The sequence below is a fragment of the Fusarium sambucinum genome, chromosome IV (genome assembly GCF_050947815.1).
Source record: "Fusarium sambucinum isolate potato_lamoka chromosome IV, whole genome shotgun sequence".
NCBI classification, from domain to species: Eukaryota; Fungi; Ascomycota; class Sordariomycetes; order Hypocreales; family Nectriaceae; genus Fusarium; species Fusarium sambucinum.
In genome coordinates, this window is record NC_139291.1 from 2,255,717 (window position 1) to 2,272,431 (window position 16,715).

Consider the following 16,715-nt stretch of genomic DNA (forward strand, 5'->3'; position numbering starts at 1 on the left):
GAAGAGTGGGGGTCATTTTCCTATCATTTCATACACATACACACAACAACATATACGACGACATTCCGAAGCGAGCGACGGACGATTACTGTGTGATTTATCACCTATTTTGCATGCGCCAAAAGATCGCCCGCCAGCAGTCTACTTACTTGTATCTCGATCATATGTTGCACGGTTCATCCATTCTTGGCCACGGCACACAACATCCGACACGAGCCCTCTTGGTTTTTTACGAGATTAGAGGTGGCAGTTTCATATCAGCCGACGCATACGACATCACGATCTGGATCTTTCAAGCGTACTCCATGATTTTGCATTCTCAGCCATCAGTCATTTACATGCATTTACGAACAAAGAGTTATGATTCAGGGGAGTAGGGTGATGTACAGAGTTGGGGGAGATGCGGGTTGATTTCTGGAGAGGTGTTGAGGGAAGACTTGTGTCCCGTTAACCAAATACGCATTCCCTCTGTGGACCGTGGCTCTGCGAGGATGGAAACCGCAACGGATAGGCTACACAGTCAATGTATTCTGGCGGCAGCGAGGAATCGTTGTTCTTTCCATTCTCTTGGTCAACTCAAGTTCTTGGGGCCTATTTGCGAGTGTATCACTCACTCGTATTATATCAATGAAAAAGATGCCAATCCTTCTTTATTTACACAATACACGGAAGCACTCACACAGTGAACTTGAACATGCGTGTATATTTTGCATTGCACTATAGGTACAAACTAGTCTAACTATAAAAGCCGGTCTTAGGTAAAAACTCCGTTCCAAACCCAAATATTCTCACTTCATTCCTCCTCTTTCTCACGCCACACATGGCGTCACCATGCACATCCACATCATTTGACTCTGCGGTTTGGGACAAATCTTTAGCTTGAGGATACCAGTAGCCTGTGAAAGACAGTTTTAGTTCTTTTAGAAGTCGTATCGCCTGAGTTGTTTCTATATCTGTGTATTGATTCAGATAGTAGTCAGGTTTTCTGCTGTAACGAACACTCGACGAGAAATGGACTCAGAAGCAAACTCATGCGTGTCTACATGCGCCAATTCGGATACAAGGCCACTGTTGTTGTTAAACCTTCTGTGTTTTATGTGGTTAGTCGTGCTACCGCAACATGCGCAAATGGACGAGGATGTTGCACTTGTGTCGGGGGCCATTGGCGGGGATTGTGTCGTAGCCCGATGCTTGCTGTGTAGCGGTGTACGTTGTACGGGCACAGCAAACGAAGGGCGACGGTGATATTGTGAGGAGAACCTGATAGTTGCGGGATATCGGGAGGACAAGAGAGGGGGTGATAAGGCGTATGCATATCCCGGGAGTACCATACAGGGGATAGTGGAAGGTTTCTCAGTGTTTGTCTTCATGGTGGTCATGGATCTAGAAATTGAGTAATCACCGATAGTGTTATTACTGCCGATCCTTGTGGATGTCTCTATTGAATGTTCCTATATACGGATACTAAACTGACAATTATCCCGTACTAATTGCTCCCTCGGCACATGTGATTTCCTACGTGCGGCGAATGCGTGGCACATACGCAGTCTTATTCAACCGGCTGGTCCCCTTCTCTAATGAACGACTCCAGGTTGATCCTAGCTGTGTGGATCACCGAAGCCCCAAGAGTATCGATTCGGTTGATCTTCCGACCAAGATATCTCCCCACACCATCCATACGGTTGTTGAGATGGGCGTATTGGTCATCGACTCGGCGGTGCGCGACCGAGCTCTGGAATTCAGCCGGGTTAAGAATTGGCATAAGACGATGAGTTGGGTAGAATCGACCTCTAATCGACTGCTCCTTGAACACAACGTTCTCTTTGACTATTGCATAACACCATCGTTGCGCCCCGACTGAGCGACGCCACTGGCTCTCGCTGCGCAACGCAAGGGGAAGGTATTCATCCCGGACGATGTTTGGGTGATCTTCGGGCACGAGCTGGTAGATGTGACCGCGGAAGAAGACGGCGCCAGGCATTTCTTTAGTAATGAAGATGAACCGTAGACCCAAAACGCCCGTTTCGGCCGGGACGTTGAGTTCGGCCGGCAACGATTTAAGCCGCATCGCATCGCCAATCTCGACCCGCTCTGCTCCAAAGAAACAGCCATAGTAAAAGGCTGTCTTGTTTTTCGGGTCTTCGGAGAGTTTGGACCAAAGTGAGTATGAATAATCAATCTTGACAGCTGCCATCTTGGAGGCATCAAGTGCGATCACCTCGCGTCGATTCCCATCTACTGCACTCTGGAATAGCGACTCCCATGGAACACCATCATAGTTCTTGTCTTTCAACTCGGGCAAGGTGACTGGCGGTACTGTGAAGGCATAAAAAGGCCGCATATCTCCGTCGGCCTTTGTCACGTTGTTTTGCTGAACAATACCGTGTCCAATTGGCATGACCTCGTGTTGGCCGTTGGAAGAAGATGCAATAACTCCAAGACGCCATGTATTGCCGTTTTGATACCACACAAGCTCTCCAGATCGAAACAAGACTGTCGATTTGAGAGCCCATTGTATAGGCTGAGGTGGCGCTTGAGCGAGATTTGGGGGCTGTTGTTGGATCTGCTGCTGCTGTATTTGTGGTTGATGCTGAACCTGCTGTATTTGCGGTGGCGGTTGGTGGTGGTGCTGGGGTTGGGGCGCTGGCTGCAATTGTGGTTGCAGTTGCGGTGATGGCTGGATGGCCTGTTCTTGAGGTCGGATCTGGGGTGGCTGCTGAACTTGTTGTACAGAAGTTGTAGCAGCAGATACCGGCGTAGGCGCCGGAGAGTTTTTTGCCGTAGCAGCTGGTGTAGACTGTGCGGATGCCGAACGAGGCACAACATTGCCGGGCATAGTCCCGGGCTTCTGAGATGCCTGTCCAGGCATTGGAGGTAGGGGAACAGGTGTGACTCTGTGTGGCATCTTATCACCCTTGAGAGGTTCGTGGGTGATGATCAGGCCTTCATCCGAAGTGCCTCCCTTGATTATGCTGGCGGCATTGCAGTGCGCACAGCAACAATCCCGATAATCCATTGACGTTGATAGCAGCCATATCAAATGGACAGCAAACTCCTGTGGACTCTTAAAAAGCTTGACCTTGATTGGGTACCCAGAAACCCAGAGATGCTTTGATTTCTCGTAGAGCCAGTATCCTCGAGGAAAATTCACCAGCCACGGGTTTCCCTCTAGGTTGCAGTTAGACATAAGTTGAGATAAGTGGTCCTGGGAGGGTCTACTTACCATCAGGATTCGGACACAGCTCTTGCTTGAGAAGGATACCCAGTTTGACTTTCCACTCAGTGAACCTTGGATCATCTTCTGCCAGTCGAACCATTTGAGGCTTAGTCCTTGGTGCCTTCTCGGCAGCTGCTGCATCTTTTGTCTTTTTCGTCGTAGTCATCGCAGTTGATGTCGTGACAGGCCAGTAGCCGGGTCCAGTATCTGAACCATCGCTTCTGACCACACGAATGACATCAAATTCCTTCAAATCCGTCACGTTCATCGCCATTTTTTCTCCAGTAATGTGAACTATCCAAAATGGTTGATACTGTTCGATACCAGGCAAGCAGTACTATGCTCTCCTGAGGGTTCTGTGAGGCTAGCAGCCACAAATAGTTGTCCTATCTGGTCTCTGGCATTGAGTGAATAGGTTCAGTTTTCCAGTTTCCGGTTTGCAACGGGCAATCGTTTGACCTGTGTGTATTGTTGGGGGACGGGTTATTGGTGAATCGCAATATTTGATGAAAAGCTCATGCATTCAGGCCTTTCTTTGTTGGACCCGTGACTTTGGCACGCCCTCCTTTCTTTGTGTTGCGCGGGACTCAAAATAAACACCCTACGCGAGTATTCTTATTGTTTTGGACAGATGTGGTAAAGGCTACGCGTTATGTGTTTTGATGTAAGGGGATGTCGTACTTAGGTAGTTGAAGCTCAAGACGTATAGGAGAGCAATTCATTGGTAGATGAGATGAGTCAGCATTCTTGCTCGGTTACCCTAGACCGTATGACAAAAGTTGTGAATCGCTTATTGTTTTGATTCAAAAGTAACAGTGAAAGGAACAGTTACGTACTCTAATGGGTATATATATTCAGTTTCAGTATATGTTTGGCATCTATGTATTAATTACGAGAACTCTGTGGTTTATGCGGGATGTTGGTTGGTTCAATTGAGATTCAAGATGTGGAGCTTGCTTGCTAACAAACCACAAGATGTAACGATCAATAGGTACGTCAAACAAGTTTCATATGATCTACATTGTCTTAAACACTATGCTGGAAAATGCATAAGTATAGAGTTTTAACTAGCACCTACTTAAAAAGAAGAATCTATATTCAGATAGGTTAAACAGAACATCTGTACGGCATATATCCAAAGCTCTGTGCCGCCACCACAGCCACACTCTTACAGTCAATTAACAAGTGGACCCATAGACGCGATCAACGCGTTTCCTGTCTATCTTCTCCACGACAATCATCACTGCCTTTATACTTCAAGGCACACAATTCTACAAGCGCATATAAGCGCGCAAGAAGAACATACCTACTTCAGACATAATGAGTGGGAGTAATTTCAGTCACGGTGATAGGGCCTTCCTTCAAGCCATCCTGGCTCGAGGATCAATCACATTCGAAGAAGCTCGACCTATCCTTGCTGCAATTTTCAACGCCGGGCGCAACGAAGCTGACGACGAGGACGAAATACGGAGGGATCAAATTACCGAAGAACGTTTTCATGAGGCTATCGATAAAATTTCCGAAGCGGCATCCCTGTTTGATTATGAAATCCGTAGCACTGTTCACCAAGTAACAAAGAGACGAATATGGGCTTTGGTTAATACTACCTCCGATCCGCAAACACAACTTGCCACGTCATACAGCCCCGAAGAGCTATCATTTATCAAAAGAGTCCTGGATGCCATGTTTGAAAAGTTCAATACGCCGCGCATGGAAGTCATGGCCATTACGGAGATGCAGGCCATCAAACTGGCTCGACCGAACCGACGGGAAAGCCATGTCGACGTTGAAACCCAAACCCAAACGCAAACAGTCGCAGACAAAGGGCTGAAGCATAGCGAAGTTGAAACTGCGCTTGCGAGTCTGGTTGAGGGAGGATGGTTCGAAAAAAGTCAAGAAGGCTTTTATACACTGTCACCACGAGCACTACTCGAACTGCGACCCTGGCTGGTTGAAACATACAACGACCCTGATCTTGAACCACAGGACTGGCAACGTATCAGGTTATGTGAAGCATGTAAGGACATAGTCACAATGGGCCTGAGATGTTCTGAAGTGGATTGCAACTTCCGACTGCACGAGATCTGCGAAGAGGCTTTCTGGCGAACTAGAAGAGACAAGAAATGCCCACGATGCACGACCGAGTGGGCTGGTAGCAAGTACACGGGCGAGAGGGCAGTAACGTCGACCGATGCCTTTCAACGAGGACGACGGAGAGACGGCGGTGGTTGGCGACGTAGTACCCTTGCTGACGATGTCATTCGGGACGAGGGGGGTGCAGACGAAGCAGAGGATGACGGAGGACAAGATACTGATTGACGCAAACGTGCTTTTTATTAAGCCTGCCTTCTATTAAGTATTATGATACCCCCGAATTGATGAATGAATTCATGTGAAGTTGAATTAAGTCTCGATCCCCACCCACATTGTCTCTGGAAGGATGCGACCAATAATTTTCGGATTCGTATGTCCGACGGCAGTTGGGTGTCGATCATCAGTTAAGCCCCAAGATTGTTGAACGTGGGGTGAATCAACGTAAAGGTCAGCACCGGCTACCTGGACTCGACTTGCGGAATTCACGCAAAAGAATACACAACAAAAAAACACAATTAGAATCATGTAAAGAAAGAAATTAACAATCTTATCTTCTATGTTGACGTGAATGGTTGGCCTTTCGCAGAACCCAGCTTTTAGTTGGATCGGGCTCGGCAGCTGTCATGACATCACATGTGATGTGGCTGTGCCTTGTAGACTCACGTAGATCGTTCGTCACCCAAGACAAGACAACCTACCTACCTAGGTAGACAAAGGCGAATTACAAGCGCGCGCCAACACACACTTCGCCATCACTACTCTTTCAAACTGGGCGGCCTCTTGTTTCAGTCAACAGTAGGTTAAATACCTTGATCCCTATCTTGCACCTGCGGTTGCGTCCTCAACCAAACAACAGCCTATAATATGTTGGAATACTTGACGTACAAAAAGATCAAGAAGAACAAGGCCCAGAAGGCTGCGGCCGCTGAGGAGGCTGCAAAAAAGACTGAAGCTGAATCTTCTGTCGATCCAAGCCATGGCCGTGTACCCGACTTCAACAATAGTGCAAGCCAAAGACCTAGCCAACATCCCAGGCGGCGAAGCACTCATCACAGCCAAAGCTCAAACACCCCTCCTCTGAGCCCCGTTCTTGACCGGGACGACGAAGCATGGCTTCGGAGCATCCTGGAAGATGACGGTCCAGCCCCGCCACTGCCTCCACGAGCCAACACCCCCCAGATCGATCTCTCTTCTGCGTCTGAGAGTGAGCTAGAGGCCATCAAGCCTCTCCAAGAGGCCCAAAGAAAGGACACGAAGAAGGATAAGAAGGCCGAAAAGCAACCAAACCGTCTAACCGCTTTGTTCACCAGACACAAGAAGCCGCAGGATGGCCTCAAGCCAGAGGACAATGTCGCCAAACCTGAAGCTGAGCGTGAGGAGCAGGATCTTGGCAACGTCCTCGATCGGCTGAACCTTCAAGCTAAGAACAACAAGATCGTAGCCCTCTCCAACGAGTCTTCCGAGCTGTTGTCTCGTTTTACGCAGGTTTTCAAGGACCTTGCCAATGGTGTACCGACAGCTTATGGAGACCTTGCAAGCCTTGTTGAAGATCGCGACGGTGCCATCAACCGGGGCTTTGAAAAACTGCCGTCGTCTTTGAAGAAACTCGTTACTCAGCTTCCCGATAAGCTCACCTCATCTCTTGCGCCCGAGTTGCTGGCAGCTGCGGCAGAGAGCCAAGGTCTGAAGGCCAACACAGAGAAGGGCGTCAAGGATGCCGCTATTGATCTCCTCAAGCCATCGAATTTGACAGATTTAGTGACGAAGCCTGGAGCCGTCGTCGGTATGCTCAAGGCTATTGTGAACGCATTGAAGGTGCGATGGCCTGCCTTCATTGGAACCAACGTTATTTGGAGCGTTGCTTTGTTCTGTAAGTCCTCCCACCCAGCGAGTTCGTCCACAAGCTAACTCTATACAGTACTGATGTTCGTGCTGTGGTACTGTCACAAGAGAGGTCGTGAAGTACGACTCGAACGCGAGAAGTCTGCCTCAGAGACCCCCATTGATGGCAGTAGCCGTATCGAGGAACTCCCAGATGACCCTCTACTTCCAGGACCGGAGGAAGCAGCTGCAAGACGCAATGCCGACCGGGCTGCGCTCGGAGATCCTGTGTCTCCCCTATCCATGCGGTCGCCTGCTCCATTCATATCTGAGCCAGTCTCGCCAGAGGAGCCAGTTCGGCGCTGAGATGGGATCCATGACGTCCTTTAACTGCTATGCTTTGATATGATAATGTAATGCTTGCGGCACGGGTTATGATAATTGATGAAATGAATGGGGCCTTTGGGCATGATCGATACCCAGTTTTCACTTTTGTTAAACAAGTTTGAAGAAAAAATATTGATTTCTGCATTCTCACAGTCGTTGGGTATCATATTATAAGAAACGTCCGTTTTCAGAGCTTGCCTCGCCCTCGACCATGTGGGTATAGTGACGCTATCAGAGCATTTCCAACGCATCAATCGTCTTGTACCACTTCCTTAATTTCTTCTCGCCCAGGAGCCATGGCAACAGCCTCGCTCTTATCGTTCACGCCTTGTCGATCTGTCGCACCACCACCATCTTGGGACCAAAAGTCAACCTCGTCAATGATATCGTAGACAATATCCTCTGCAATCTGATCGCGATAACGCTCGCTTACAGGATGCAACTCGTTCAGGCGTTGGGTACCGGAGCGAGCGGTATTGGGTTTACCATCCGCAACCGAATCGGCTGGAGGAGGATACCAGAAGTCGGGACCGAAATTCACCTCCACGGCGCCTCCTCGGAAAACACTCACCGCAGGGTAGTATCCAAGCATGCCGTCGTCGAGACCGTCACGAGCACCAACCTGTGCCTGAGGGCGAGAAGCTGGTGGGAGGAAGCCTAGGAGGTCCTCAAAAGGGGTTCCTACAAGAACACCGTTCTTGTATACGCGGATGCAAGAATTGGGGAGAGTACGGAGACTGGGAGATGGATGATTTGGCCCAGGGTCTTCTGAGGCACCACTACCCAGTCCCGTCGGGTTCATGAGATCTTCCAGTTCCTTAACAGGATGGTATTCGATCCTTTCGAAATACGTATGGGCCTTGAAACGAATGGGAAGGCGATCGCGGACAATGTTCCGCCCTTCAGCCGTGGGTAGAGGCTCGTCGTCTGTTTGATCAACTACTGGGTTGTAGTGCCCTGCCATGATCTTGCGGTGCAAGTTTTCAGACGGCAGTTGAATCTCAAGACCGATCACATCGCCTTCTCGAATACCTTCCCCTGCAGGAAAGAATTCTTTAGGTCGTGACATGTGCACTTTTTCGCCTGCAACGTCGCGAAGGCCATAACTATAGGCATCAAACCCGACTGGGGCATCAAGTGACGCTTCTCGTCTCGCCCAGCCCATGCGCACGTGTTGCCCGCCTTCCGGTTTGGATTCGCCATCCTTGAGGGGCCGAACTCCTTTGGTGATTTTGCATTCCCAGTACCATCTGCCCTCTCTCACAGCAACGTTCGCCCGCGTCATGCGAAATCCCTTGTCGGTTGTAACTTGTCGGGCTGTCTTGTCAAAGTAGACATGCCCTGCCGAGTCTTCGAAGCTCATGTGAGGACCATATGGCTCGGGTTCTGTGCCTCGATAATAGATCATGGAAGGGAAGAGGGGGTCGGCGATGCAGTGTGTATAACGGAAACTTTTTTTATTGGAGACACTTGATATGTCAGTCAAGAAAAACCTGTCGATGATAAATCTGACTTACTGGTCTGACGTCTCAAAGAATTCAACGATCTGACCATCAGGTGTTGTAATCTCATGATGCGTGGTCATGACAGGGCCACGAGGGGGATCAAAATCAGACAATTTGGGAGGCGCAAGCTTATAGCGGAATGGACTCGACTCGTTTTGTTTCTTTTGCTGCTTCGTTGTTTTCGGTTTTGGGTCTGGAGTCGCACGAGCGCTGTCGGCGCCTTTGGATTCGCGTTTCTTCAGTGTTTCCTTTTTGGTGCGCACTGACTTTGATCGCGAGGTTTGCGAGGCATCTTCGGGGGCCAGGGAGTCGTAAGGTTTGACTTCGGGGTTCAATGGCGAGGGCACGATCGGACTGTGACGACCTTCTTCGAGAGAGCGTTTCTGAGGGATGGAGGATAACGGGAGAGTCGGTGTAGGCTCTCTCTTGGGAGAGCTTCCAAACTCGGATGCCATTGTGAGATGGAGCAATTGAGATGATTGGTATTGTCTATAGATGCCGAAAACTGATACGGTATTGAGTCGGTGACGTGAAGCTCGGAATTGACCTCTCAGCGTTGGCAATTGTGGTTCCTGAATTGCACCCACTTTGGCTTGGAGCTAAGTCGGTAGCGATTGATAATCTTGACCCACTTTGTCGCGTTGAAAACGCGTGATAGATAAGATAACGCGATAACGAGGTGCAAGCCTCGGCTGATAAGATGAGAAGAAAAGAAGGAAATAAGAGGGTCCGATCTCAGACTTAGCAACTTAGTGGATCGTTGTAGTCGGTCTGGGCGACACCCCTACGAGCAAGCCGAATGGCGCCAAGCAACTTGGAGGAATTTCTCCGTATTAGTTGAGCCAATCATGTGATGGTTAATGTAATCGGACGCATTTCAGGGGCGACCGAGAAAGAGTTGACAGAGGGGCCACTAGAACGTCTTAATTCAAGGGCCTGTGTTTGATACCTCCACTGTGACGACACGTAGGTTGAGAAGGGTCTTTCTTTGCGTGTTTTCTGGACATTGATTGAGGAAGATGTAAAGAGCAACAAGAGCAACGAGTTGATCGAGATTTGCTCGTGTCGTCTCTCAAGGGAAGAGTTTGACATTTGGTTGATGATGGGATCTCCATACTTTCGGAAACGGCATCTTGGTAGAGGCTAAGAAGAAGCTAGAACGAGATGAATATCTAGAGCATCCCCCAGGTCTTAGATTGCACGGTAGACAAACAGGCACTTACCGGAGGTCGTTCCACACTAGGGTCTTCTCCCTGTGAAATCACATCATGTGTCTTTCTGTTTGCTTCGCACGTCACTCCTAGGGTCGCTTTGGCCAGTTCTGTTCAGGTGGTATTCTGGTGAATACGGATACAGGTAGTGTAGTTGTCCCCTCTGAGGGGCAGAAGAGAAAACAAAGACTTGCTGGCCCCCATTTCCATTTTGTGCCTACCTATTCAGGTCATGCATGCAATGCAACGCAACTCCCGAGACCCGACAGCCAGTCTCCAATCCACCATAACTAATACCAAACAATCTGATCGGTACAACCACCAGTTGAGTTGTAGTCTATCCAAGTTTAAGCCCCAGCCCCATTGGTTCGAGATTGCCTGACACCGATCACCTTATTTTGTACTGCTGTTCTCAACTCACCTCATCTCACCCTTCCTCTACCTTGCCCTATCAATTCGGATCTCTTTCTCCCGGGGTCACCGTCTTCCCTCCACCGCCATCTGCCGTCTTATTATCTCCGTTATCGATCTACCACCACCACCACCCAGACATCAAGTCAGCCGGACCCCGGTCTTTTCGTTTTACTGTCACTCACTGCCACTGCCACTGTACCAGCCTGGTGGTGCCGTTGAATCCATTGACAAAGACCTCTCCCCTTGCTATTCGCCAAGCACACCTTCAAATCTAGAAACGAGACGGACGGGGGCTTGTCCTGTTGCGCTTCGCTTCGCGCCGCCTTGCCTTTTGTTGTCTTACCAACATCTGTCATTGCGCAGTCATAGATTGATCGCCCCTGTGCCCGCCTTTTGATTGATCGAATCTGTTGAGGTGCCTTTTGCCCTGATTAACTATTCCTTCCTCACATCCATCACCTACTATCCATTACATCTCTAAACACTCTCTTGCGCACCCAACCCTTGTCGTCTCTGTCCTCCTCATTCACCCCTCGCGCTCCTCATCTGTTCAGACCTGCTTGTTCGGTCTTGTTCTAGGCCTTGCGCTGGTCCCAAGTATCTGGTTACTGTCGCGTCACTATTTGACATCTGTCGTCTGACCAATATCTGGCTTTCCCTGCGATCAATTCGATCCAACCTTCGATTGGCCCTGTTTGCTAGGTCACCTGCCTACAAGTCTACAGCACCTCCCTCCGTCTTTTTCGTACACTGGCGGCTTTCTCGAGTTGTCTGCCCACCAGCCAGCGAACTATCTCCCTGGAGATACATATCGTTTCACTGCAGGCCAGGTTTATTATTAGGTACCTAGGTTCTTGGATTACTGTCGGCATCCGCGAACTCATACTGTGAGAGTCGTGGAACCCGGCTCCGGCTTCTCTCCGGATTCGCCTCTTTCCTCCGCCAGGTCCAAACTATTGCAAATCCGCTGCAGCCGATTACGACTCGTGTAAATCCTCGACCAAATTCGAATCTTATCTTACTCATCTTCGATCTGTACGACGACCAAGCCGACATCCACCTAAGTTCAGTATCCATATCACCGCCGATGCATCTTGCAGTCTTCGATTTGTGACTGATCTGCGACGCTTCACCCGGAACTATACTGGTATACTTACTTTATTCGCCCAAACTGTCGTCGTCTTGAAGCCGTCAACAAGCCCAGCCCTGTTTACGGGTATGAGCCAAGAAACCCAACCAGCGGCGCTGTATAGCCAGCAGCGCGAGGCAAGCTCAGTTCGCACTGCGTTACCAACAAGGCCAATGTCCTCGAAACCCGACGATCGTCCTGCTCCCCCTTCCCAAGAACGGACTAGGCTTCCCACTGGTATAGAAAACCACGATCATCACCAGAGACTGAGTGGAAGCCCGCCTGGTTTTAAAACGAGTCCAACACCAGGTATTATGTCAAAACAGCAAAGTCCTGTGGCAGATCTTGGTTCCAAAGCGAGCCCGCCTCCTGCTAACGGTGGTAGCCAAGGTCAAGTTTGTAGGTGAGTGTTGATGTCCCTCTCTCCATCCTTGTCCCCTTGCTCATCTCATTGCAGTAACTGCGGAACTACTCGAACACCTTTGTGGAGAAGATCACCACAGGGTGCTACAATTTGCAATGCTTGTGGTCTATATTTGAAAGCCAGGAATGCGTCTCGCCCAACCAGTCTCAAGCGACCGCCAAATGTCGTGCCCGCGGATCCTCCTCAAGCTGCAACACCCAAACCCCCTACATCTGCAGCGTCAAAACCTGCGTCGAACGCGACATATGTATCTGCCGATCAAACTCCTGGAGGAACATGTCCTGGTGGTGGCCGTTGTAATGGAACGGGCGGTGCAGAGGGCTGCAACGGATGCCCAGCTTACAATAACCGTGTTTCCAAGAGTGCCAATCTTGGCGGCACCCAAAAGCGACAGAGCTGCCAAAGTCGAAGTGAAAGCACAAAACCGGAACCAGTCCCTCTGGATGTAAATGCTTTACAAAATCAACAGAATTCGAACGCCACTGTTGTGATTGCATGCCAAAATTGCGGCACCACGATCACGCCACTCTGGAGGCGCGATGAGAGTGGCCATACCATTTGTAACGCCTGTGGTATGTATTGGTTTGTTGATTCTTTAGTCATTATTGATTGACAATCTTAGGTCTGTACTATAAGCTGCATGGTGTACACCGACCCATGACGATGAAGAAATCAACTATTAAGAGACGGAAACGAATCATTCCTGCTTCCCAGGATGAGGAGATGGAAGATACGATGGACTCGCCCGAACCACACAACCAGTATATCGCCAATGCAGAGAGAGGATCAATGAATGAGGATGGATCTGTCAACCTGGGTATTCGCCGTCGTCCCGATCACCCGCTCACGATCGAACCTTTACCGTCGGTACGACCCAACAGAACAATATCGCCGTTACCTTCAACGTCTGATCTCGCTGCGTATCATCAGTCGAACAACCAACGTCACTACACGAGCTCCACAAATGACGATAATCGGCTGGCCCCCATGGCGTCGATGGCAGCCAATGATGATAGAAAGACGTCTCTGTCTCCCGCCTCGTTTCTCTCGCCAACACGGAAACGGTCCTTCTCTACTACGGAAGGTGAAACATCCACCGCGCAAGAGTCTGGGCAGGAGAGCTCAAAACGGATTTCCTCGATAAACCTGAAGTCTATTCTCAACCCCTCAATGTCAGCCACTACTCCACCAAAGCTTGGGACAGGAAGCGATGATGGTGACTACTCCTTACCGCCTATCCGATCACCTGGCAGTACCATTGCATCAGCTCCCAGTCCCAGCGCCTTCTCCAACCGTGATAACACTCCAGGTGCTGGACCGCGTGATTTCGAGCCTGAGAGGATAAAGGCTGAGCGACGGGCTGCTCTACAGCGCGAGGCGGACAAGATGCGGGAAATGCTTGCCGCCAAAGAGCGGGAGTTACGAGAACTTGGCCACGATTAATGAGTAGGATCAATTACGGATTACAAACGATTTATGAAGTGCTTGGAGACCAGCAAGGAGTCACTGCATCGCGAATCTGTGTGGACGGAAGGCGAGTTAAGGACCGGCGCTATTTGGTTTTCGCAGCATACACAGTTTTTTCGAATGAGTTTTAGCTCATGGCGTCGGAGGATTTGCTGCCAAGGAGTATGCTGATTACATACATGTCTGGTCTGCGGTCTGTTTCTTTCCGTAAAGGTAACCGAAGAGGACTATTCAGCACCAGGGGTTGGAGCCAGTGGTGTCACTTCATCTCAAAAGCACAACGTTTCACGACACGAAAAATGCCCCGATAGACAGGATCAGAATAAATATCGCAAGATAGTTTACATATGCCTAAAAGAGAATGCGGTGTCGCGTGAGCGACTGTGAGTTGAGAACCTGATTGAGTATCAGCTTTAAGCCTGCTTTCCGCTTCCTCTTTTGATTTACAAGTGGTACTGATATGCTTACTGTTTACTTTGACTCTAACTCACAACACGCCAGAATGTCAAGGTTTCCAGATTGCCTTCAGATGAGCACTGGAAGGTGGGTTGTGCAACAAAAGCCTTCAATACTCAAGACAAGTACAACAACACACTTTCTGGTAGCTTGGCAATCGGTACATCTGATAACCTGTGTATAAAGCACGGGGGGTTTTGAATCGCTAGACCCGCAAATAGCCAGCCTGAAGCATTCCACGACATGCTCATTCTGCATGCCCAAGCCAGAAATGCTGAGGACTGATAGATGAGTGTGATAACATTTAAAGTTAGCCACCAGCTTCACCACAACCGACGACGTCTTGGAACCATTAACGAAAAAAAAAGGCATGGTGTTCAAGAGCTACACTAATGGGAGCTCTTACAGGTTTGGATATACAACAAATCTACATCTGTGAGTGTCGTGTTGTGCTGGGTTACGTTAGAGTAGTCCTGATCTGGTAACCACATGGAAACGATGATCAGCCATAAACCTTGAAGAACAGACATATCTAGTATTGTAGATACTTGTTTTAGAGCGATTATGGAACCGGGCATATGAAAAAAGGTGACTGTTATTGCAATATGTACTGGTATGTTGACAATGGGATTGAAAGCGACTGTAAAACGAAATCACACTAGTGACGGGCTTCGTCGGTTATTGCAGTTGAGTATCTAAGCGACTATACAAGTTGGAATTTATTTGGAACTCAATAAAAGTACCTTGAGGGATGTCGATGTGCTTCTGGATGTTCAATAGAGCTGTATTAAGCAACAAGTTGCAACTGGCATGGTTGCTGGTGCCGCTTGACTATCGTCAGGGTTTGTGCAAGTTCAAAAGAAGAGGAAGACAAATGAGTTGGCTATTTCTAGTACATACGAACTTCTTTTCTTATAATAAACTTCATATCTCGATTACTCTCCGCTTATGGATTTAGGCAACGTTGGTGCACCAGACTGGAGGCATGAGTAGAAGTTGGCCACAATGGATGTTGTTATCACCACAACACAACCTTATCTATGGGATACATCACGATAGTAGAATAAAGTTATAAGATGCGACCTATTATTTAACAGAATATTTACACAATGTAATATTCGGATATTCCTCTAAGGACACTGTAGGAGCAGAGTCCTTATCGAAAGTGGCTCTATTGTGATATTGACTTAGTAGCCCAGCGGAATGGTTCAAGATCTACCACAAGTTAGAGATATAGTTTGTGCTAAGGAGATTTCGGCACTTGGAGAGAAGTGCTTTGCTTGTCTACGCATCTCCGGACGGGCCGGCATTAAACTACTAATAAATCGATAGACATCTGCTGGCAACGGCTGCAAAGAATTATGCTAAGCTGAAAACTAGGCGAGCTGAAGTAATCTTTGGGCCTAGTTCCGTTCTGGTAATAAATACATACTCTCCTAGTAGCCTCTGTCAATAGAATTGAACGACACCCTTTTTGCTGTTCCGTGATCGCGAGTTCCGGAGCCGGGATCAGCCACTGGAGACTCCGCTGCTACCGTATAAGCGACTGACCCACTGAGCGCTATAGTTCCGCTGTGTATCCGTAAGGCAGGCGAAGCTCGCATGAGCGGGCAGTGAGATGACACCACGGCAGGCAGTAGTTCAATGCTGGTGCTTTCCCTTGGAAATTCGAGACTTGTACGGATACCACACCAGACATGATTCAACTTCTCTGCTTACCAATGCGTCAGACAACAAGACGCAACATCACACTCAAGCAGGGAAATACTACGACTACGTATGTCGTCGAGCGATCTGCGATTTTCTAGCTTATTGGCGACAGGACGACGTATTGGTGGCTGTTCCTAAAATCTTACCTACAGGTCCATGAGCATGGTCTTTATTCTTTTCCCCGATTCTCGGGTCTTGGAATGTTCCAGCGCTTTCATCGCAGTCCAGAAGAGATAGGCATACCTCAGAATAAGATGGAATATTAAACACTTCCCCGAGGACGTGCTTAACCCCACACATGTGTCCTGGGGATGCAGACTTTTGGACCCTTACAGAGTCATGTTGTATCACATTCCGATTGGATCATGGCTACAGCTGACCTCATTAGGATATCCTTATTCTAAAAAGATCAGAATCGGATCTAACTACGGGGAAAATATTCATACACACGCCGGTCTCGGTGTACGGTCAACTGGAGGAACGAGCCACGCCTGCATGGATGGTTGCGCCTTGCGAATAACGAGAAGCGGAGCTCAGGATGCACCAGTGCCACTTAACATGATCAAGCTGACACTGTACGCTGAAGCCGCTGATTGGCGAGTCAAGAGCATGGCTCACCCTCAACTGAGCAGAAAACCATCATTCTACAGTGTTCATAACACCGTCACTTCCTAGCCTGTGTGCGTGGGTCCATTGATCAAAAAGATCCTTGTCTGTCAATTGAAGGGCGCACGACTTGACAATCTGGTTAGACTAGTCCAACTGGTTGGTGTGACTTTGCCGACGGTCTGCACTCCAACTCCACCAGACCTTTTGGTACTGTTCAAGTTCTGGGGTTGAGAACGGCTGACTCCATCGAAACTATTCTCTTAGACAGATC

The 16,715-nt window shown here is 48.9% G+C and overlaps 5 protein-coding genes across 5 annotated transcripts; 3 read left to right on the forward strand and 2 right to left on the reverse strand.

Moving 5' to 3' along the window:
• Window positions 1–1,549: 1,549 nt before the first annotated feature.
• On the reverse strand, window positions 1,550–3,491 carry FSST1_000771 (uncharacterized protein; the record flags this gene model as incomplete). Its single annotated transcript, XM_083234201.1, has 2 exons — window positions 1,550–3,168; window positions 3,224–3,491. The coding sequence occupies 2 exons, from the start codon at window positions 3,489–3,491 to the stop codon at window positions 1,550–1,552; spliced, it is 1,887 nt and encodes a 628-aa protein (XP_083090953.1).
• Window positions 3,492–4,537: 1,046 nt separating this feature from the next.
• Window positions 4,538–5,536, forward strand: FSST1_000772 (Smc5-Smc6 complex subunit NSE1; the record flags this gene model as incomplete). Its single annotated transcript, XM_083234213.1, has 1 exon — window positions 4,538–5,536. One exon carries the CDS (start codon window positions 4,538–4,540, stop codon window positions 5,534–5,536), a length of 999 nt encoding a protein of 332 aa, XP_083090954.1.
• Window positions 5,537–6,175: 639 nt separating this feature from the next.
• Window positions 6,176–7,498, forward strand: FSST1_000773 (uncharacterized protein; the record flags this gene model as incomplete). Its single annotated transcript, XM_083234224.1, has 2 exons — window positions 6,176–7,181; window positions 7,230–7,498. The coding sequence occupies 2 exons, from the start codon at window positions 6,176–6,178 to the stop codon at window positions 7,496–7,498; spliced, it is 1,275 nt and encodes a 424-aa protein (XP_083090955.1).
• Window positions 7,499–7,769: 271 nt separating this feature from the next.
• FSST1_000774 (SPRY domain-containing protein) lies at window positions 7,770–9,479 on the reverse strand (the record flags this gene model as incomplete). The annotated part of the gene is made up of 2 exons (XM_083234235.1): window positions 7,770–8,988; window positions 9,037–9,479. The coding sequence occupies 2 exons, from the start codon at window positions 9,477–9,479 to the stop codon at window positions 7,770–7,772; spliced, it is 1,662 nt and encodes a 553-aa protein (XP_083090956.1).
• Window positions 9,480–11,867: 2,388 nt separating this feature from the next.
• Window positions 11,868–13,645, forward strand: FSST1_000775 (GATA-type transcription factor; the record flags this gene model as incomplete). The annotated part of the gene is made up of 3 exons (XM_083234245.1): window positions 11,868–12,181; window positions 12,236–12,774; window positions 12,825–13,645. The coding sequence occupies 3 exons, from the start codon at window positions 11,868–11,870 to the stop codon at window positions 13,643–13,645; spliced, it is 1,674 nt and encodes a 557-aa protein (XP_083090957.1).
• Window positions 13,646–16,715: the final 3,070 nt, after the last annotated feature.